General features: G+C 40.6%; 1 protein-coding gene across 2 annotated transcripts in view; it reads left to right on the forward strand.

Moving 5' to 3' along the window:
* Positions 1-561: 561 nt before the first annotated feature.
* The window catches only part of LOC133483360 (histone deacetylase 7-like), a 42925-nt gene continuing 19623 nt past the window's right edge, over positions 562-23863 (forward strand). The window contains exons 1-12 of one of the 2 annotated variants that reach the window (XM_061784488.1): positions 562-866; positions 17260-17441; positions 17610-17697; positions 18384-18483; positions 18559-18635; positions 19434-19547; positions 19710-19801; positions 21080-21178; positions 21579-21732; positions 22371-22615; positions 22770-22964; positions 23488-23683. In XM_061784488.1, the coding sequence (XP_061640472.1) occupies positions 17310-17441; positions 17610-17697; positions 18384-18483; positions 18559-18635; positions 19434-19547; positions 19710-19801; positions 21080-21178; positions 21579-21732; positions 22371-22615; positions 22770-22964; positions 23488-23683 (1492 nt within the window). In that variant the 5' untranslated portion in view covers positions 562-866; positions 17260-17309. Of the gene's footprint in view, positions 867-7091; positions 7230-17259; positions 17442-17609; positions 17698-18383; positions 18484-18558; positions 18636-19433; positions 19548-19709; positions 19802-21079; positions 21179-21578; positions 21733-22370; positions 22616-22769; positions 22965-23487; positions 23684-23863 lie in introns of those variants that run through there. The other variant, XM_061784489.1, reaches the window with a different exon arrangement.

Here is a 23863-nt window from a genome sequence, read left to right on the forward strand (position 1 = left end):
GTTTTGTTCACATTCACCTATGCATATACTGGATATCCATAGTGTAGTATTTTTTATTATTCAATTATATATAGTCAATCCACCGCTGATAGTATTGTTGGTGTTTATTTCATTCTCAACTGCTTACGTACAGAGCATTCATCAATGCATGGAATTTTTTTTGCTACATTGAAAGCAGCTGACTATTCGCTGAGTTTCTTGGTCATACATAGTTTCTACTGTATTTATTCATGTAGAGTTTGACATACAATTCAGTCTCATTGTCTGCTGTTGTAAATAAGTACAGTGATAATGGATTTTTGGTTCTTTGTAGTCTTTTTATTTATTATATTATTTGTTGTTTACAATATATTCCTATACTGAAGAAGATTTCATTTGGCTAATTTGGATATATATAACTGTAAACACTGAACTCAGGTAATGCTCAGCCCTGTTATAGTTCCATCCTCTGTGCTTTGTGAGTACTAAATGAACACTTCCTGCTATTGTCTGTCAGACACAAGCACAATCTGTTACTCTCTGGAACACACACACACACACACACACACGCAACAGAAACACACGACCTCTGTAGCTTCTGGCACAGGGGCGGCACTAACAAGTTACGGGAGGTTGATACGTCAGAACAACTGTGTCTGTGAAAAAGTGAGCTGAAGGGAGTGATTAGGCGAGAGAGCGTGAAAGAAGAGAGACGAGCTCGTTGCGCTCACATGAAGGGAAGCGCGAGACATTTCAGAGCCAGTTGTGGCAAGCGGTTGAGTCAGTGCGCTTCAGCACCACTCCCGTCAAAGCGGGATCTGCCTTCTCACACAACCTCTCAGACGGCTGCCACTCTGATTGACTTGACTTGGGGAACAACAAAGCTGGTAGGAAATATCACACAATTGATAAATGTTTGTCTTTTTTTTTAACAAGCAAATATGATTGTAATTGAGAGTAGGAATCAGTGGCCAGTGTATCGCTAGTGTCAATCATTTATGCTCTGTGATCTGATGAGTGCAGGTTCTGGTTGTTTTGTTGATGTGAAAAAGTTTGTGAATGAGTTTTTATCAGAGAAAAATGCTCAATAATCATGTTTGTATGTATTAAAAGCAGGACTAACATTGCAGTCCGAAAAGAAAATATTTGTTATATTGGTTGTATTTGTTTGGTTTTGGAAGTGTTGTCCCTTAGGACGGGGAAGGGGAGAAAATTGGAAACAGACCCACCCACCCCGGAGAGTGTCCACTCAGATCTTTGCTAAAAATGAGAACCAGAACGTTAATGTGAAGCAGTGCTGCAGGAGACAGACATATAGAGATCAAAACATGGAGGCTGTATAGTTAAAGGCCGGAAAGAGGCTGGGAGTACGGAAGTAGTTGTCTCAACACCAGATACCGCTTCTTTCAAGCATGGAGTATTAAAAACAGGATTGAGTTGTCCTGCGTATTGTTTTTCCAGATGAATATACATCTTTTATGGAAGCCCTCCCCCTGCCTTATAAATCACATCTCCCCCATGTAACATACTAAGAATAACTGATCATAGTTCTGCGGTGAGGCATCACCACCATGGAGCAGTGGAACTCGACCAAACGACTAAAACAGTATTATAATAATAACAGCTATAAAAACATGAACAGTTTTAGCTACATCATGTTTAACGCTTTCTGTGCAGTGTATGCAAATCCAGGTGCATTTAAATGCCTCAGCATGAGTTGTAGACATTTCTCTAAATGAGATTCGGGATAGGTATTGGATTACATATCCTTAATCCACTAATTCCACTGTGACTTAATTGATGATTTTTTTTGTAAAAATAATATGAGTCATTGGATGGGATAGCCCAGCAGTGAGAGTGTGCTGAACTCCTGTTTCCGTGCCGGTGTTGTATTTTCAGAGGAGGCCTGCATGGATGTAGCCCATCTTCCCATCGCTGATATCATGTTGTTCTTCTTTAGACTGTAACCGGGGTGTGACTGAATCAACAGCACCACTGCTGGTTACAGTCAAGTAATGCATATTTTTGCCTCAATTCTTCACAAGGGACATAATTCCAGACAGAAGAAAGAGTGAAAAAGGTCTCCAATATTGCTCTCCTGTCATATTGTTTATATATGTTCATTTTTGTACTGCACTAGATTTGTAAAGAAATGATGGGAGAAAAAAGTGTCTGAATGGTCTGTATTTGTGTAATTCAAATAAACCATCAAACTTTTATCTTGTTCGCAAAGGTCAAGGGGCAGCATGTTGAGCGACCAGACAACTGGAAGTGGCCCTTGGGGCATCACCTCTGACTCATACCAGTATTTTGTGAAGGGCACATTAACGCCAGAGGAAGGGCAAAGAGGGACACAGAAGTGTGTTTTAGTTCTAAAGTTGTACACTTTTTGACCTATGTTGACCAAATGGTAATACATTATTTTTTACTGGGTTGTGTTTGGTTGCAAAGACTAGAATTCAATTGGTACAATCTACTCTAAAGATGGTGGACCAAGTGCTTTACCTCTAAGTATGTATTGGTCTGGAGAGCATCCCTCATAATAGCACTCTCAGTCCTGCCGTCACATGACCCCTGTAAAAAAATGTTCAAAAAAAAAAAGCAAAGATTGAAGGATTTTGGGTGAGTGTTCTGTCTGACACCAACAATCCCCAATACTGTGTCTGTAGCAAAAAAAAAAAGATGATGCGACTTATTCGAGTGCCACCCCCTGGTGGAAAAAAAGTTTCTTTGCAGGAATCTGATCTCATTTGAATGTGGCTGCCAACGGAGGTCTAATTGCACAGGGAAAGACTGTCAGTCGGATTTTGTCATGTGGAAGCCGTCGAACGAAATATTTGTGGATCTTTTTTTCTATCTGGTGAAGGAAACTTGGACATATCATAAATATAATGTCAAAAATATAATTGTACCTTTTCCACACTCATCTCTGTTTACACAATCATCCAAGCCTCAATGTGGATAATAAGATGGTACAGTTCTGTATATATTTCCGGTATATGATTTCCCCCATCATATTTGCACTGTGGCGCTTTGACTGCAAATGCTGTTTCAGATTTAATCAAGATTCATGAGATTTTACAAAAGAATCAGCTAGCTTGCCATCAAATGTTTGTTCAGTTCGACATTTGAGTAATTTAGAGGCTCCAGTGCAGACTGTTTCAAAGAGGGACATACAATTGTGAACTAAGACTTTCAAACTGAATGCATTATAAGGGACTCTTTCCATCCATCGTCAAAGTCAGTTTCCAGAGAAACAAGACGAGCACCGAGTGCTATCTCCCCCCTCTGTGGCTTGACTTTGTTTTGCCGTTGGGAGTGGAAAGGCTTTCGAGGCTACCCACCACTGTGAGCAGCCTTTGCCTTCATTACCATCCAGTCGTTCACTGTGCTTAGTTTCCTAAACCCGTGGTTGTCCTTTATTATTGTGAAGTTTTTTCACCTCCACTGTACGAGTGAAAACCTTTATTAATAAATATTTACATGTGTGACTGACTATATCACCCATTTTCCACACAAACATATATGTTACACAACACAAAGCATCCATCTACTGTTTATTTTAAGCGTGTGACTGTGATTTATGGAGGCATGCTTAATTGTTCCATGTCTTAGTAGCCACTTTTTAGCCACTCACTCTTCTTCTATCACGCTTCCTGGCAATCTGCCCGTCAAGCGCTGCTCTCTCCATCAACGTATTGCCTGACTGCATTCCTCCCATTCCTACTGGCTTCCTGTGACTCGAAGAGGAGTAAGCCCTACTGGCCACAAAACTCCACCTTGAACTCCTACCCATCTACTCCATACCGTACGCCTATTTTCTCCTCGTCACTTTTAAACTCATCTTGGAGATTTATTGGAAGCTCAGCCTATTTGAATGCTTTCAAATGATTGTGAAACAAATATTGGGGCACGCCTATGTATTTTGGAAGGTTTGGAGACAGTCCATTAATGCAATTGTGACAAGAACATTATCTAAATTCTCACCGTATTTGTCTTAACCTTAAATCTTTTACGATGTCAAAATGACTGCTGTAAAACAAGCAATTAAAACACAGTAAAGTTAATGGTGGCTCAAGACTTTAGCAAAGTATAGTACTCAAGGCATGTAATGATTTTAATTTCAGGCTAAGACACAGAATCTCTTAACACTGATACATACTTTCTGCAGCAAATCCATTTTCTAGTTCATACGTCTATAGTAGCCTGACATGCATGTGCCTTATTACGGTAGCAACATTGTTCATTTAAAGTGCCATAACAAGGGTAAAAAACAACAACAACTATATGTTGAGAGGAGCATATTGTAATCAAAACACTCTACTCTTTTAAAGCTTCTTCAAAAACTGGCCCAAAGTATCACCAAAATAATTGCCTAGAGGTCATAATATGATTCACTTTTACCTTTCGCATGAAGCAACTGTTTCATACCCGCTGGATGGCAAAAGATAATGCTTAGTGTCAAACGGTTATCGTTCAGTTCGGAAGAACTACCATGAAATTCAATTTATTTGAACATATCCCCAATTATTCGGGCCACAGGCGACCTCATGACTGGAAGGATGAGCTGTTAGCGGTGATGTTTTCTAACTCAAGCCATCATTTTCCCCTTAAACAATTGAACTGCACAATGGTAAACCTTATGATGTTAAGGGTCAGTCTGGGTCAAATGAAATAAAACACTGGCCCAGTTCACTGTCGTCCACTGTCTGCTGGTTACAGTGATGTGAATGGAAGGTGGAGATGGATATGCTGCATTCAACAATATGGGAGATGCCAACTGAGTTGGAATTCAGAACAAATGTGTGCACCTTACAGGTACACAACATACTGCAGCAATGCATATGAGTAGTCATCATTACTTCAATATTTAGTCTGTCTCAATAAGCGTCTGATCTGCTACTGTCCAATTGCTGTGTACATTACATTTTAATTAACAGTATTGTAGCTGTACATTAAGGTATCTGGAGTTGAATACACTTGAGGTTAAGTACTATAATATTATATATTTCGTCAAAGGAACAACTCCGCTTTAAAAGATGACTTACCTCTATTAATCAGTTGGTGCAACGTTCACTTAAAGTGTGAATCACATCAACTGATTTTTAATATCTTCACCCATTTTTCAAATGTGAGAAGCCCCACACACCAAAGATAAAATGTGTGTCCTTACTGCTCTTTTTGTGGGTGGTGTAATTGAAATGGCATACATACCACACCGCACACGAAACCATTACTTTGGGAATCTAGTTGGTTACAATTACAATTTACCCTGTTGAAAATGTAATAGTAGTATAACTGTTTCAATTACTTTTTCAAAGTAATATAACTAATTACATTTGGTGACATTTTGATTACTTTTTGGGAAATTTTGGATGAGGCAGCACGGTGGACGACTGATTAGCACATCGGCCTCATGGTTCCGAGAACCCGGGTTCAAATCCGGCCTCGCCAGTGTGGAGTTTGCATGTTCTCCCCGCTCCCGTGTGGGTTTTCTCCGGGCACTCCGGTTTCCTCCCACATCTCAAAAACATCCACGGAAGGTTAAGTGAAGACTCTAAATTGTCCATTGGTGAATGTGAGTGCCAATGGTTGTTTGTTTCTATGTGCCCTGCGATTGGCTGGCAACCAGTTCAGTGTGTACCCAGCCTCTCGCCCAGAGTCAGCTGGGAGAGGCCTCAGCGCGCCCGTGACCCTAGTGGGGAGAAGCGGTTTGGAAGATTAATTACTTAATTTTGAATTAATGTATCATCAGGGCCCTCAGATGTTTCCTCTAAAAAAAGTGGATTAAAATCGTAAATCATTATTTTGGAATTAACAACAATTTGTTCTTTAGACAAATAATAAACTGATAACAAAATGATGAAATTAAAATACATAATCATAAAAAAATTTTTTGTTGCATTATATGTGTACCGCATTTGGAAAACCACCATACCATACCATGTTGACCTATTGACAAATGTGCACAATTTAGACAATATTGCTTCATATGACAACCCAGAAGGGAACATTCCATAAAAATGTCCAAAACTATAAAGATGAAACGTCAACGTTTTTTTTTTTGGTTCAAAAGTGTAACTATGAGTCTAACCTTCTCAAAAATCTCAGACAAACTAACAGATTGCACCACAAGGTGGCGCTTTGAGGTAATATTTGGAAAAGTATGTCATGTTTGAGACTGACAGAATGGCACATGACCAAAGCGAGCCAATCACAAGCGTCAGCTTTAGAAGGAGGAAGTGATTTGAAAAAAAGTCTGAGCGTTTGCAATTATTTTTCAAATGTAACTACGGCTGTAATCGTAGAAATTTCCAAAAGCAGCTGTAATTGAAACGCAATTACACATTCTCTCCCAGTAATGTCATGGATCACAAATGCATACGTTTTGTAATTAAATTATGTAATCTAGTTACATGTAATTAGTTAATCACTGACATAGGACATAACAATATCTGCACTGACAATTGTGAGTCTCTTCCACCAATCCAGATTTCTGTAATAGTACCAAGAAGAACTCAGTGTGTACCACACAAATATACATTTGCAATCGTAATGATCAAACTGCAGTTTTGCAGTTGAGTAACTAAATGTCACTAATTGAGAAATCCTTTTATTATGTACTGGCTGAAAATGTCATGAGGTACACCCAATGTAATGACATCCTTATTGGAGCACAAACATTTGCCAAGTAGGTGTGCATTGTGCAGTTAATTATACTCAAAGGCGTTTCTAATACATTGGCAACCTCATTTGGCTACTTGGCAGGGATAATATATTCTTAAAAAAATAAAAAATAAAAAACCTACAACTTGGTTCAGTTCATTCAACGTGTTCAGACTTTGCGTGATACTTAACCAGGAGGAAAAACATACACCCATGCAATTCGAGCATCCCTTAGACTGACACTGCAACAGATGGAACCCTCCCACCACTAGTATCACACTCAAGATGAGACTGGTTGCGAGTGTTTATGAACACTTTTCAGTGACGGAGGACTTTTTTTTTTTTTTTTTTAATTAACAATTAAAGACATTTAGTTAGGTTGCCGAAACAACACCAGCAAACCTGCAACAAACCTGTTTAGTCAGTCAGTGAGCAACGACCAGCTTATTCAGCGACAAGGATGGATAACAAAGTTATTTCCTTTTTTTTCTTTTGTGTGACATGATATGCTTACATTAAATATGCCTGTCCGCCGAGTGCAAAAGTGGCTATGCGTCGATTCTTTTGAACTTAGCTTCACAAAGGTAGGTGATGTTTTTTTTTTTCTTCTCTTTTTTATAACATCGAAGCTTTCTGGGAAAAGATTGTAGGGGTTTTGAATGTCACATGAACTCTGTCCTCCCTCAATGAACTCACTAATATAACAATGTTGTATACAACAACGTAACTAGAGTATGAACTCTGTATGTAATTTGTCCTGCTTAATGAGAATTTTGATATTACATAAATCCTTGATGTAATTCCATTCTTCTTTTATAGATAGATAGATAGATAGATAGATAGATAGATAGATAGATAGATAGATAGATAGATAGATAGATAGATAGATAGATAGATAGATAGATAGATAGATAGATATTATACAATATTCCTTACTATAATGTGAATGCGAGGTGACAAAAATCACAAATACTGTGAATGTGACTTTTTTTCCCCCCTTGCTGGTCATATTTCTACCCATAATAAAATTGGAATGTTTTCTGCTAGGCAACAGATGTTTGGTTGTGTGATGTCAGAAGTTAAAGGCAGCTGTGTCGAATGTGTTTACATTATTATGACAAATGCTTTCACGTGTCACAACCTATAAGCCTCTTAAAATGAAAATAGGCAGATATGTATAGCATTCATACACGTTAACGTGCATGAAGAAATACACACCCACTTAGCAACAGTTTATGGAATATTGCTATGTTGTGTCCCTCTTTGGATTGATGAGCTCATAGTTTGGGTGCTATTACAGGGCTTCGGGTTACATTAGTTTTGTGTTGTCCTCTTCCGAGGATTTGACACCATTGTCTGCTTTCTGTTGCCTCTCAAGTTTCTCAGCTCATGTGTTCCTCTGTTTCAGTCTCATTAAAAGAAGATATAATTAGTCCTTTGAATGGCTTGATACAGTATCTGCCTGTGTGTGTGTGAAAGGCTGGAAAGGAATAATAATGAGTCTTTTCTTATTCAGCACGAAGGGTGCCACCTTATCCGAGGTGTTGTCCATTTAACTTTACAAGTTGTGATAGCCTCAAGGGTCGGTTCGTGGAAAAGGCCTCATGTGGCTCATGCAGAATGTATGTGTTTTTACGCCGTAACAGTTTTTCTGTGCAACAGGGGAATTTGATATACTTCCTCTGTGGTAGTTTGTATTGCGATGAATATTTATTTAAAGTGCAGTCGGACAGAACGAGATTTGAGATGGGCCTGACAGAGAGAAAAGTGAGAACGGAGCAAAAACAAAAACAGAGAACAATAGCAGAATAAAACCATAGATGACAATTTAACATTACATGGGATTCTATCTATATTATGTGGACTGAGAAGCAAGGAAGGACCGCACAGGACGATCAATGTACTCTGTTTTGCTTCCACTGCACAGTACCAAGAGGATTGACTCAATTGTACTCGCTATCTGCCCGGTAACACACGGCTAGTACCTGGTTAGTATGCGTTCTAAGCTTGCTGAGCCGATACGCCGGTATATGAGCAGGCTGCTCATTGGTCAAGCAGATTTGTCATTGTCTTTGACGGCATTATAACATTTTTGAAAACACAGGATTAACAATGACAAAAAGAAACACGTGCTGAAGTTAGTTTACAATGTTTCTGCGCTAAATATCTTTGGATGCTGCAATATTTTACTTCTTTTCTTTCTCCTCCACAGTTGTTGGTTGTTAGTGTGTCTTGTTCATTGTTGGTTGTCTTGATGTGTTCAAAGCAACGTGGTTTTTGCAGTTTCTGTTTTGAAGTGGCAAACTAACCAACTGCCTCCAAAGTTGGAAGCACAGTTGTCCCACGTCTTAATAAGGAATAATGATTCCAGGGAAATAAGGCGGCAGCACGGTGGATGAGTGATCAGCACACCTACCTCCAAATTCCGAGGTTGCGAGCTTGAATCTGGGGCTTCCTGTGTGGAGTTTGTATGTTCTCCACGTGTACAAGTGGGTTTTCGCTGGCTACTCTGGCTTCCTCCCACATTCCAAAAAACAAGCTTTCTAAGTTGATCGGAGACTCTAAATTATTCTTAGCTGTAAATGTGAATGTGAATGGCTGTTTGTCTGTATGTACCCTGTGATTGGTCGGCAACCAGTCCAGGATGTACCCCACCTCTCGACCAAAGTCAGCCTAGGGATGATAAAAGGTAGAGAAAATGGATGAGTGGAGGGGAAACATCATTATCTTCCTATACTGTCTTTCAGTTAAAGTTGATTTCAAAAGAAATCATTTGTTCTTTACAATTTAGATTATTCAGGTACAGTATATGTATTTTCATTCCTGCCCGAGCTTTTTCACACTTGCATTTCGTTATATTTATGTATATACTGTATTCTGTAAAATTCTGCAATTGGCTGGCGACCAGTTCAGGGTTCAGTTCGCCCGAAGATAGCCGGGGCAGGCTTCGGGTCGCCCGCGACCCCGGTGAGGATTAGCGGTACGAAAATGAATGGATGGATGGATGGATGGATGGATTGGTACTGTAAAATTCGATAATTCCTGTCATCCTACAAGCCACTCAAGCGGCACTAATAAGTGGCAGATGCTGCAACTCCTCAGCAATGCCCTCACGGCTCTATTGCTGTAACAAATTGTTTCCCCCGCCCCCCCCCCCACTTTACATGCTGCCTTCAAAAATTGTTTTATTTTCACCACCACAGGATGTGATAAATCTCTTAATTTAGTCATTACAAGAAGGGATTGGACTGTTGAGGTTACTTATTAGTTCTTATCGGGAATTATTTGAAAATTCAAATTAAAAAAATGTACTCGATTTCCTGACTGATTTTGAATGCTATTTGACATAAGATGCGTAAGGAACTTGTGATCAAAGGGTAGCGACAGGCGTGTTTCTTGTCACTGTTCTACCAGGGACAACTTTCAGACAATCTTATTCAGTTGAATAAGATTTCTGCAGATCTCTACCGAAACGAAATGCACAACTTCTCTGACTTCTCACCTAACAGAGTGCTGATTGGCCTTGCCATCATTAGAATATTACATTACATTGTCAACTGTTCTAAATGTATTTGTCCACTGATTTGGTATATGCTTGGTTAAGTCAATTGTAAGTGAATAGTCATTGCGAGGTATCAATTCGGGTTGTACCTTTTATGTCGACGTTTTCCTGGGAAAGAACCTTTACAAGTCTCCAGTGTTTGCCAACGTAAGCCGCAACAGCGTGCTGACAATAAGCGCAGTGTTCTGAACAGGCCACAGCCCTAGATCACATTTCCTGTTCCTGATTTAAGATCAACTCATATGACTGCGATACACTCATCAAAACACAGAAATAGGACTACTTGTATATTGTGTGTGGGAAACAAGATGGGAAGAATGCGCAGTAACACAATTCAAACAAGGTAGGCAGCTTTTTTAAAACTGCGAAAATGCTAGAATAGTGCCAGCAGCCAGGTAACCTTGTGTGAAAACCTATACACTTGAAACACATTTTCGTCTCGGCGTCAAACTTCTGAAAGTCAATGGGTTCATTGACACTACAATGTAGTAACTTTTCAAATTTTCATTTGCACTTTTGAAAAATGTCACCTCCAGTTGACAGCATAGTCAAACTCAAAACACTTTGTGACTCCGACAGATGCAGTAGGGCTGTAAATGTACACTTTGCTGGAGAACGGTCATCAACGCAAACACTACTACAGCGTTATTATCCGCCATGATTGTTTTGGTTTTGACATACATGAGCTTGCACAGTCTAACCTCTCAATTTATAAAACGTCTGTGTAAGACTGGTCGTCCAGTGTTTGCGTTTTCAGGTTCTAAAAATGCTCTTGTCATGTAAACCAATGGCCCACATGACCGTTTTCATCCATTTTCGGTTAAAAACAGTCTTGTTTAAACAGGCCCTTAGTTTTCCCATCCGCCGAGGATGACCTTTGTAGAAATAAGGATACACTTTTAACAATCGGCAGTCTGTCTGTGTCGTGAAAAATCTATTTGAACCATACTGAAGAGCATGCTGGCTTGTGTCCATGCTACTTCCTAGTGAGCTGACACAACCTTACCAACCTCATGGACACCATATCAAGAGACTTGTGACTCAAGTTAGTTGAAGAAGGATAGAAATCTGTTCCAACAAGGGTCACCGTCCTAAAACTTTTATTAGATAACTAAAATGGCAATTGGTTTAAAGCAGCATTTCATTAACCTATAAACATGCACTGAAGAAAAATATAAATGTAACACTTTTGTTTTTGCTCCCATTTTTCATGAGCTGAACTCAAAGATCCAAGACTTATTCTAAGTACTGTACACAAAAGGCCTATTTATCTCAAATATTGCTCACAAATCGGTCTAATCGGTTTCTGTTAGTGAGCACTTTTCCCTTGCTGAGCTAATCCAAACACCTCACAAGTCTGGCATATCAAGTTACTAATTAGACCGCATGAGTATTGCACAGGTGTTCCTTGGGCTGTCCACAATGAAAGGCCACTCGAAAATGTGCAGTTTTACTGTATTGGGAGGTAAGGGGGTCAGGAAACCAGTCCGCGTTTGCCTCATGCAGTGCCACACATCTCCTTTGCATAGAGTTGATCCGGTTATTGATTGTGGCCTGTGGAATGTTGATCCACAGCTCTTCAATATGGGGAGAAATTTGTCTCTAAATTATTTACACAGTTATACCCACGATTTACACGTGTTTTTCAAATCCACATATATCCGTGATTTACACGTTTTTTAATGTTGTGTGTGCATTTATCATGACTTATCGTTTGTAAATATTCAATTCTGCTTGCGAATTGTTGAAGGTGTGTTTGTGGCTCAGCGGGCACGCGCATTTATTTTTGAGACAAACGTAACGCAGTTTTAAAGATATTCACACACACACATAAGTTGAGAATATTCAAACGTGTGGGATGGCCCGTCCCTCCATCCTCTAAGCGGCAGTGTTGCTATCGCTCACTGCTGCTGTTGCTTGCTGTACACACACAACATAAAAAAAAAAATAGCGGATATATTTGTGGATCTGAAAAGCGTGTAAATCGCGGATATATATCTCCCCGTACTTCAACGGTGCTAGATGGATGACACAACAATGGGCAGGATCTCGTCACGGCGTCTCTGTGCATTCAAAATGTCATCAGTAAAATGCACCTGTGTTCTTTGTACATAACATATGCCTGCCCATAATGTAACCCCACCGCCACAATGGACCACTTGATCCACAATGGTGACATCAGCACACCGCTCAGCTACACTACGTCATACATGCTGTCTAATATCGACCCTGTACAGTGAAAGAGTGCCAGACGCCATTGAATGTGAGCTTCAGCCAACTCAAGTCAGTCACGATGACGAACTGTAGTCAGGTTGTGACGACGAGCATGCAGATGAGCTTGATTGAGACAGTTTCTGACAGTATGCAAACCATTTGTTGCAGCAGCCGTCCAGGTGAAAAGTCTCAGACGATCCTGACGGTGACGATGCTTTATCTGGAGGTTCTGGGCTGGTGTGGTGATCTGTGGCCGTAAGGGTGATTGGATGCGCTGCCAAATTCTCTGAAATGCGTTTGGAGACGGTTTATGGAGAAATGAACATTCAATTCATGGGCAACAGCTCCAGTGGGCATTGCTGCAGTCAGCACGCCAATTGTACACTCACTCAAAACATCTGTGGTATCATGCTGTGTAATTAAACTGCACATTTTAAAGTGACCTTTTATTATGCCACACCTGGAGTAAATGTCTCGGCAAACGAGAAGTGCTCACTAAAACCGATTTAGACAGATTTGTAGACAATATTTGAGGGAAATAGGCTGTTCGTGCACAAACGGTAGAAAGTCTTAGACAATTCATTGTTCGTTTATCTATCCTCCGTGTCAACACTAATAATCTCAAAACGTTTTTATTCATAACTCTGGGTAAAACGCACACAAATACAAACATTTGTGTGGGCAGTTGCTTTTAATGCACTTGATGCCAAATGCTCATAACAACAAATGCACTGTGCGCTGCTATTAATACGTCACCACACACACTTGCATGATTGCACTCTGTAACATGTGCACAACAACAGGTGATGCTAAATATAAAATGCATGTCCTGAAACTTGCGCTGAGCAATATAGGGCTCCCTGCAATGGAAACAAACGGCTTCTATTAGGGGCACTATTAATACACAGACACACACCATTGCTGATGCCCATGGACAAGCACCTTCAACTGTTGCACGCTCCAATCCTACATATGCAAACACAAAGACCTGCTGTGTACACGCAAAAGAAGCAACTGCAAGCTATTAATATCTTGGCCGGCATACGGTGGACACACACACACACACACACAAGAACACACACATATGGATGCACGCATTTGGAGATTGATATTCCAGCTGCTCGGAAGCAGAGGGACAGAATGTCCCTAACAGCTGTGCATTCCTCTCAACGTAAGAATAGGGGGGAGGACGGGAAACTGAGGGATAGGTGGCAAGTAGGAGGAACTGCTCAAAGTGGGCATTATAGTGACATACGTTCACTTGCACAAGCCAATAAGATCCAATTTAAGAGCTGTATTCATTCGGAAATATGATTATTATTATTGTGGCTGTAGCTTTGTAGAAGTGTTCTGCAGAATACAAACAGCTGTTTCAAATATGATTACCTCATTTTGATACATAGACTTCATAGTTTGATGACTTTGATTAAGATCTTTTAGTGGAGCTCGTGAGAATATGCATGACGTCACTGACGGTGCAGTGGTACATTGCCCTGACTTCCGTGCACGCCTCGGGGGTTGACTTTCCACTCGGTGTTGACGTGAATGCTTGTCAGTCTCTATATGTGCCCTGTGATTGGCTGACAACCAATTTAGGGTGTCGTCTGCCTTCCACCCGATGTCAGCTGGGATAGGCTCCAGTTGCCTGCGACCCTGAACAGTATAAGTGGTTTGGAAAATGGATGGCTGGATAGAATGTGCAGGTGTACCCAATGATGTGGATGTAAGTGGGTGTGAGTGTGTTGGGTGATTGGATGCATTGATCTGTCACCATACTAGTATATCCCTCCTTTATTTTCACTGCAATGTTGCTCATCAAACCAGGTCGAAACCTCAAGTCTGATGCAGTGCAGACTGTACGCACACAAATAGTAACTCTCACTTAGCCGAAAGCGTGACTTACCTACTGAACTCCATCCAATAACAAAGCGGCATTCGCTTCAACCCAACAATAAACAAAGCCAAATTTACAGGCCACAGTGTGGATATAACTACAACTGAGAGACATCTGCGCTCTCAAGCTGCCGCAATGTGCCGATAAATCTATTCAACCAAAATAGCAGCTTCTGTTCGCTTAAATGAACCAAGAGGATGTTATGGTGCAGACTAACTTTAGATACAGGAAGTGCACAACTGTCTGTGTGTGTGCATGTGCATGGCGTGCAGAAAGCCCAAAGAAAGAGGATGGATGGTTGTGAAACAAATATGCCATTACAGAAACCAGAAGTTTGTCTCCTGTTTATTTTTAGCACAACAATGCTCAAAATGAGAAGGGAGAGAAAAACGTCTACAGTTCTGGCTATTTATAAAACACTTAAAGGTTTTATCATGGCAAAAAAACCTATTCTGTTTCATGCTTATTATTTGAACTCGAGTTTGCAGCGGTTTAAAACGGCAGCACACTAAACTGATAGATCTTTGAGTAAATGGGAGTGTTTCAAGAATACTGAGAACCTCTCCAATGCAAAGTCCAGCAACAGTGCATACACATACTGCCTTGTTCAATTAATCCCTTGTTGACTCTCAGTCAAAAGCAGATTGTGCAGGTGCACCTGTGCACTCCAGCAGTGTGAGACCAGGCTGATGACCGGCAGGAGGAGATGGCATCTGGCTATAGTGGTTGTGTGTGCTTTTTCCACAAGCTACTCAAGCAACTGACTGCGTGTTGAGGCCTTTTCACACTGACACCCTCTACTTTCCCATTAAAATACTTCATTGTAACGCTGCCAATATTTTCTGTTTCTTCCTTCTCACTGGTAAGACCTCAATCATCGAATACACCACAGAACATCAAACAAGAGTCAATAAAAAGAAGCTTGGCATAGGCAGTGAAGATTTTGACACATACTTGGCTGTGCCGATCACCCCACGAATCCATGTTCCTTAGGAAAGCAGCGTCATTAAAATAGAAAAATAGGGCTTTCCAGTGGTAATCAATGTATTGCCAAAAAGCGGTGTTACAACAAAAAAGCTATCATTAAATGCTCATTTGAAAGGGAAACTATTTACCTATACATGACCCCCTGTAGCATGATTTTCAATTGAAGATTAAAGAGAAATCCACGGGACGTAACATTTCTTAACAGCATACATGCGTGCATGTTCTTGTTTTTTTTTTACACATACCGGCAATCTGCTACCCCACCCTCGCTAATGACGTTTTTGTTCTATTAATACATTAGGCAGCACATGCAGGTTGACGGATGAGTATTGGCTTCTTTTTGTTGTTAAGATTACAGTGCATGATTTTAGTTTAGTTGTTCTTTTTATCCATCAATTTTCTACCACTTATCCTTCTCAGCGAGCGAGAGGTGTGATACAACTTAAACTGGTTGCCATTCCGTTGTAAAGACAAACAACCATTTGCATTCACACCTATGGGCAATTACACCATGGCAATTACACCAATGGCAATTGCAACCATCAGGGAGGCAGTGATTCTTTAACCTAACGCACATATTTTTGGAATGGGGGAGGAAGCCGAAGTACCAGGAGAACATCCACAGATGCACGGGAAAAACATGCAAACTCCACACAGAAAGGCCAGAGGAGAGATACAAACCGGAGTTGTTTTCAATTTGAGGTGAGATGTGCTAACCACGTTCTTTTTATTATTGATTGTACTCCTCACAGATTCAAATAAGACAATTGAATCCCCCACAACTTTGCTCACTTCACACTAATGTTGCTAATGCGAATGCTGTACATGCAGGGCTTTTAATCACAAAAGCAGACGTGAAACCATTATGCTTAAATGCATCACTCTAGCTTGTACTGTAAATCCTAATAGTCTTATGAACTCCTTATATTATTCTGCTGTGTGTTAGTCTCAACTTGACCTGCTGGGGTGTAACGGCGTGGGAGGGACATTTGCAAGGCCAAAACACCCTCACCGAGATGATTATTTGACTGTGAGTCAGTGTGACTGTTGGGAACTGGGCCCAAATCGAGTTGCATGTGACCATGAAACTAATCATGCTTATGAGGAGGGACTGTTACTGGAACTTTTGCAGGTTTGCTTTGTACTGTTGTGCGTTGGTAGTCTAGTGGTTCACAGAGCTGACTTGCATGTCACAGTAGTGGCATTAATTCCCATTCATCGGTGCCCTGCGATTGGCTGGAGGTCTGTCCAGGGCGTAGTCAACCTTGGGATATAGATTCTTTGTTTTTCTTTTTTTGTGTTGTTTGGCATTGATGATTTACTTTGGGGGAACATCTTTTTGTGAATCTTTGCAGTTGAGCAATCTTGTCGGTTGCCGTCATATGCAGGCGTAAAGGCTCAGTAAATGTCCTGAAGTTTCTTCCATGTAACTCAACTTCCTATAGCTGATGTCATGTTGTTACTTCTCCCTTTAAACACAAATGGTTGCAGCCAAGCGGTACACTTGATTTTGCCACAATTGCTTTAAACCTCATTGAATCAATTCTGCACGATCAACTTATTTTCTTAATGATTACGTTATCAATTATTATGCTCATTTTTGATGGAATCAGTGAAAAAGATGTGTACATTCCATTTCTCAATCATGTTCACCTTTGCATCTATCTGTCCTTTTAGACACTGAAGTTTGGTTCATTTGTCACATGCGCTAAATTTTGACTTTTTTTTTTTTTTTTTTTTTTTTAAGTTCACCGTGGGAGAAAGAAAACAGAATAATGAAATGGATTTGAGTTTTGTTTTCACCATGTGTCATCTTATGTCAAGTGCAATCAACAAATTATCCTAAAAATAAACCAAATTGTATTCAACCTTCTTAATCTTTTGATGCTATAATTCTACATGTCCTGTTTGGCCATTAGTCAAAATGAATGTCTTCCTCTTTCTGTTCTACTTGTAGTGGATGCCATCACCAAAGGTCTTTCACTACCCAAAAGTGGGGAGCAGTCCATGGACCTAAGTGTCTCCCAGAGGCTGGTTCATCCAGGCAGAGATTCGGCTATGCTGGCTCCCCACCGTCCCTTATTCCTGGGACCCTTTACCTCTCAGCACTGCTCCCAGTTTTCATACCAACAGTTGCAGGTATGTATGAAAAACGTGCCATTGAGTATTTGCAAATGCATTTGCTTATTTGCAAATTCAATTGATTTGACACCACTGCCACTTTAGTTTTTGATGTACTGTTCGTTGGTGCTGTATTCTTTGTGCATTTGCATATTTGGTTTCATCATCATTTTCTTTTTTTTCCAGTATAACACTGAACAAAGGCAAAGAGAGATGGAGGCTGAGAAACAAGAAGAGCTACAACAGTTAATACGAAAGAGTAAAAATGAACAAAGTGAGTGTGTCATGTACAATATTTATTCAGTGTTGTATACTATTCTTGTAAGATTGCTGACATTTTCTTTATATGAGTCATAGATCACTATGTTTCAATAAAAAGGGGATTTCCAGCTGTCCTGTAACCATTTTGCTCTCAGATTCCAAGGAAATTGCGTTTATACAGAAACCTACATCAAACCGGCCAGATTGTTTCAGGAAACACCTCAAGCTGCACCCCATACAGGAAATGGGGAGTAGCCTTGAGGACAGCTTTGGATGTTGCCATTCATAAATGATACTGCTTGCGTCATTTTTCAGAAGAAAATTTTCCTTGTTTTCTCAATTTCAGTTGATTAGTGGAGTGGTGGGGTGTAATTGTATTACACATGATAGCTGGGATAGGCTCCAGCACGCCCGCGACCCGAGTGAGCAGAAGCGGTTCAGAAAATGGATGGATGGATTTTCTCCCAGTAATGAAATGGATTCCAATTACCTGTACATACATTTTGTAATTAAATTTTATAATCTGGTGACATACTGTACACTTGATTACTACCCAACACTGTCCGCAGTTCAAGCGCCACACATACATACAGACCCCAGGCGCTGGCAACCCAGGCTTTGATACTACTAGTGAAATGTACAGTAGATGCTGCTCATCCTGATGCTGCTTGCTGATGTGGTGGTGATGTTGACCTGCAGGTGCTGTAGCCAGTCCACTGGTGAGGCAGAAACTCAGAGAGCACATCATTATGAAGAGCCAGCCCACCCCAAAACACAGCAGTCCTACACCAGGATACGGGTAAGTCAAAACAAACTCAAAACAGAGTCCCATTACTGTATATTTGTTGAAACTGCATTTGTCTTGGTTACCAAGGCACCCACTTCCAGACATGTCCCCAAAGTCTCAGCCGTCACCCAGTGACATCCAGTGTAAAGAACTGCGGCGAACAGGTGAGCTATTGTTCCTGTCTTGTTTCCACCATTAGGTGAAAAAAATGCTAATTTTCCATTTTAACTGTCTTTGTATTTCATCAACCACAACAAGAGAATGAAAACGTGAACAGGAGTGTACTGTACGTTAGGATAAAGACGAGGCATGATATATCAGGCCTGCAGGGACAGAAAGAGAAAGAAGGCGAGCAAAAACTTCCAAGTCATAAAAACAACAGTGACAGTGAGACACAAAAACCAAAACAGTTACATAACATTGACTTAGGTATGTGTAAAATGAACTGTGTGAGAGTACAGAGCAGGTTTCTCTCACAGTCAGAGGAGTGGTTTGATCGTCTTCACACCTCTGAAAGCGCACTAAGCACTACTACTTTAATGGGATTATTGATTTGCTTGATTCCGAAATCTTGATTCCGTGCTGGTTTTGGTTCATGGCCTAGGGACATAGGATACAAGTTCTGCCTTGTATCTTTTCTGAAGCAGATCCTGGGTGATTGGTTTTTTTGGTGGGTGGTGGGGTTTGGATTCCGAGCAAAATAAACATTTTACTCTATTAACACTGGTTTAGATATTTGCTTCGCCCCTCTCTGATAGATTTTCAAAATATAACATTGTAGTTAAAGCATTTACTTTATAGTGTGTACAGTCTTGCTGAGGTACTTTGTACGTCTTTCATTGCTGTTTCTGTAGTCTGCAATTCATGGGCTAAATATATTCACGTGTGTGTCGTGCTGTGCGCGTGCTTCCTTGCCTGTTTATTTCAGTTTTTATTTTTTTATTTTTTTTGTTTGCATGCAGTGTCTGAGCCAACATTGAAGTGGAAGTTAAAGAAGCTCATCAGCACAAGACCAAACCCGTTGCAGAGGAAGAGGAGTGCCCCTCCTGCCGTCAAGCACAGGACAGAAACGCTTGGTAGAGTCTCCGCATTGAGCTGCACTATTTTTTTTCCAAATATACAGCACAATAGATTTGTATTCATCCGTCCATTTTCTATACCGCTTATCCTGTTCAGTGTCACGTGAAGCAGGAGCCTATCCCAGTTGTTTGAGTTCATGCATGCATTCTGTCTCGCAGACTCTTCTCCCAGCAGCACCCCAGCATCAGATTGCAGCTCTCCTAACGACAGCCTCCATTCAGACAATGGAGCCCTCCCACTTTCTCATGAGGTATCTAGATTGTTGTAAATTATCTAACTCTGGGACCTGTATGAGTTATAATGTTTGGATTGTGCGGTGTGTTTATGTGTTAAAAAATAACATCAGCTTCCGTCCGGGGTGACTTTCTTTTCTTCAATGCATGCTTACCATTATTTTATGAAAAAAAATGCTTGCCATTGTTTTATGAATAAACAGCGACAGAAAATGCCTTTACAAGAATGTGTGTACATGATACAAAGCAGTCCCTGCTGGTATTTCCTGTTGCTTGACAGCCAGTGTTACAGAGTGTCTATTGCAGGGCTGTCAAACTCATTTCAGTTCGCGGGCCACATGCACCCCATCTCAAGTGAGCGGGACCAGAATGTTTTGGGTTTAATAAGTTATATATAACAACTTTCCCAAAATGCTCCCATTGTTTCGCTCCAAATACTTTCAGAAAATATTCACATTTATCAATTATTATCTTGCTGCAAATGTTGTTGCAAATCATATGAGCAATCTGAAACTCTTAACCAAGCGATGGCAATTTCAACAGTATTAAGGCTCAGTTTTTTCATTTACGCATGTGCAACTTATAGATCAAAATGGATTCATATATAATATGCAACATCTATAAAACAACAAACAATTCAAAAGGGTTCCACCAAACCAATTTCTTTTGAACTGATCCTGTTGACAGATATTTTGCAATATTCACTGTCATAAAATATTCCTACAAGAGGTATTCATTTTAGCAGAACCGTAATGCAAAGGTGGCACAGCCTTTTATATGCAGTAGGCTTACTTTGCTTCTGAAAGTTGGCATCTTTTAGCCTTTCCAAGTGCATCAATCAATATCAGGTGTCAAATCCTGAGTAGCAGCCAATTCCAGAATGTCATGTCAAGGGGTTAGTGGTCATTTAAGTGGCAAAATTAGCAGCAATTAGTTACTTGTATTCAAAAATTCCTGTGAATGTGTTCTCTATCCCCACGGGCCAGATTGGACCACCTGACAGACGTTTGACGGACGTCTGACACACATGGTCTATTGGATGCCACATTATTTACAGTTAGTTTCAGGGTCACACCGTCCCAGTTTAATGATCACTCATCGTCTAATTTAGATGCCATACATCTACTTTCCATTTGTTCTTTGCTCGTTGCAGGAATTATGTATGTGTACGTATACTTGGAGCGACACTAAAATTACTTGTGGCATGAATGTACTTTGTGACTGTTGAAAACGAATACGATTCTTTTGTGATCTTTGGTAAGGTACTTTGTAATCAATACGTCCATCTGCTTCAGGCACAAAGGCTTCTGCTGAAGGATGGTCGATTGGCCAATTTCACGCTGCCCACCAGCCCAACTGCCAGGCCCAACATCACTGCAGGACTTCCTGCACAGGTGAGTCACTCGTTCAGTGTGACCATAGATTGTATTAAAGGAGTGGAAAATGCTCAAATATGGTCATATCTCAATGGGCCAAACCCAAATCCTTGGAGTAGGTGATACAGTATATTAGGGTTAGTACTCCTCTTGATGTTCCTTTTACAGACCATGCATTCAAGGCACTCACGGCTCGGGTGCCCTGTTCCCGCAATTGATCCAGTGTGTGCTTTCTGTGTTAAATACTGTGACGAATTCCATCCATTGAGAGGCATACTATATGTTAAATATGTGTTCATAAAAATAACACTGAGCATCTAAATGTGATGAGTCTACTCATGCTCATTTGGTCTCGTATTAATGATGACCTAGACATACTGTATATATCCTCCCACTTCTGATCCTCTTGTCTATCCAGGTTGACATGCGAGTAGCCAGGACTCTGGTAGTATCCGCTCTGCCTCAAGTCTACTTACCTCCCGACGGAGGTTTTCCAGCCCAGGCTCACGGCCTGCAGCCTGTACTTATACTGGAACCACACACTGGGCTTGTACACTCGCAACTCATCTCCTGTGAGTAATAAATGACTTCAATAGTTTTTCCTAAATAGCTGTCAATGTTTGTCGATCTGCAGCTATCGCATACATTATGTCTGGCTTGCACACATAAGGGACTGAGAACACACGCAAATCCTCGGAACAATCTTGATTTGTTATTTGAAAAAAAATGAGAATGTAAAACAATGTTCCTTGTTAGCTATTCTTCGTGAACACGATGAGCAATGTTTATAGATTTGAAAAATACATATATTTCATGTCAGCTATTTGTCTGCTACTTATATCTGCAACGAGAATATTAAATACTGTCATTTGTTTTTTGTCGCCTGCGTTTTTAAAACGATGTTATAAAAAAAACACACACAAAGGCTCCTCCTACTGGCCATTTTGTGTTAATGCAGCTTAAATACAGAAGAGACACTGTAATACTTCCTCAGTACAGTTAAGTGTTTTTTTTTTTTTTTTTTAAATGTTTTTATTTCAAGCCAATTCTATGCACGTAAACTATTCATGGTTTCATTTTAATTGAAACTGATTTCTGTCTTACATTCTGTGCATTTTCCCTGTTTGCTGATTTTTCACCTATCTTATTTTCTTTCTTTCTTTCTTTTTTTTCTGCCCCTCCTCCTATTGTATTCTCTTTTTGTTCGCAGATCAAGGTTTGAGCCCTCCACTTCTGCAACAGCGACCTCACCTGGCCTCCCCAACAAGAAGAGAAGGCCTCACCACCTTTTCGTCCCACAAACCCTTGGAGCGAACACGCTCTGAACCTCCGCCCTACAGCCACTCGGCCCTTCCTCTGCATGCCAGCCTGCACTGTCACACTCAGCACCAGCTGCCTCAGCAGTGCCACAAGAGTGGGACGGATAGGTTTAAGTTGAATTCCCTCCTGAGCAAGGTGAGCGGTGTTGGTTGCAGACGCGTGCATGTTTCACACAAAGTAGTTCTATATTAGTTATGTACAGTAGAGTTGCAATATTATGATCTGTCACAATGTAAACTTGCTAAGTGTATAGCTCGCCATATCCAGTCAAAATCCTCATCTGACACAGATCCCGTCAGAGGACATGGACCTGGAGGATATTGGATCCGAGTCTGGATCCATGTGCGGCTCTGAACCGGGCTCGGTTTGTGAGGACAGCTATCGCAGGAGACAAAGTTCTGCCAGCACAGACTCCGTTTATGACACTGAGTCCACTACCTCCTCACGGGAAAGCCTGATTGAGACCTCGCATTCCGTCAGTCAGGTAAAATTGACACTTGGTCGTAAGATGCAGAGCATTGTTGTGCGCATACTGTACCTCATTGGGATGTGAACTTCCGGGATAAGGTTGCCATAGGTAAGAAGAGAATGATTAGATTAGTATATGGAACGGATGCTTGAAATGCTTTAATTAGAGCAACAAGCAATATGTTCAATGCCCCAAAAAGAGTCAGAAGCTTTGAAGTCCAAAGTTGTATTTTATAATTAAAAACATTACTATACTATTTATCATTTAAAAAAATACTATCAATCAATCAAAATCAATTGATGACTGAAATGCGACGATAATGATCGACATCTTTCATGATTGTTAAACCAAATGAACCTCCTTGAACATGTTCTTTTAACATAAGGGGGCGCTATATCTTTAAAAACGGCTGCCAACCCGCCGACAATTGTCGAGCGTAGTTATGGGATACATGAGAGGGAATTTTGATTTGGTAGTTTCTTTCACATGTCCTCCAGTTCTGTTCTCAAATTCTTAATGCTTTACGTGGGAAACACAGAGGCACTTGGTCCATCGAGCAGGATTCCACATGGACTCGCCTAATGCGCCTATCCTTATGTGGCCTCACCAACCTTTGGTCCGAACGCAGTCCTCCCCTGCCTCGACCTCCCTGCCTCCCCTTCAGAATGCATCCTCAACTATCCCCGTTCCTCTGTCCAGTCCTACTACAGATGTCAAGCTCCGCTTCACCACTGGTGAGTCGCACAGAAGGAAAGCAGAAAAAAAGTATATATTTTATTTCTTCCTAGGCATGTCATAATTTCCTCTCGATTCAAAAATATTGTTGCTTACATTGATCACAAAATACAATCTCTTCAAAAATGTACTTGAACCCAGAACAGTTCTTCGGCGCCATCATTTAATGTTTTAAAATT

The sequence above is a fragment of the Phyllopteryx taeniolatus genome, chromosome 9 (assembly GCF_024500385.1).
Source record: "Phyllopteryx taeniolatus isolate TA_2022b chromosome 9, UOR_Ptae_1.2, whole genome shotgun sequence".
Taxonomy (NCBI): Eukaryota; Metazoa; Chordata; class Actinopteri; order Syngnathiformes; family Syngnathidae; genus Phyllopteryx; species Phyllopteryx taeniolatus.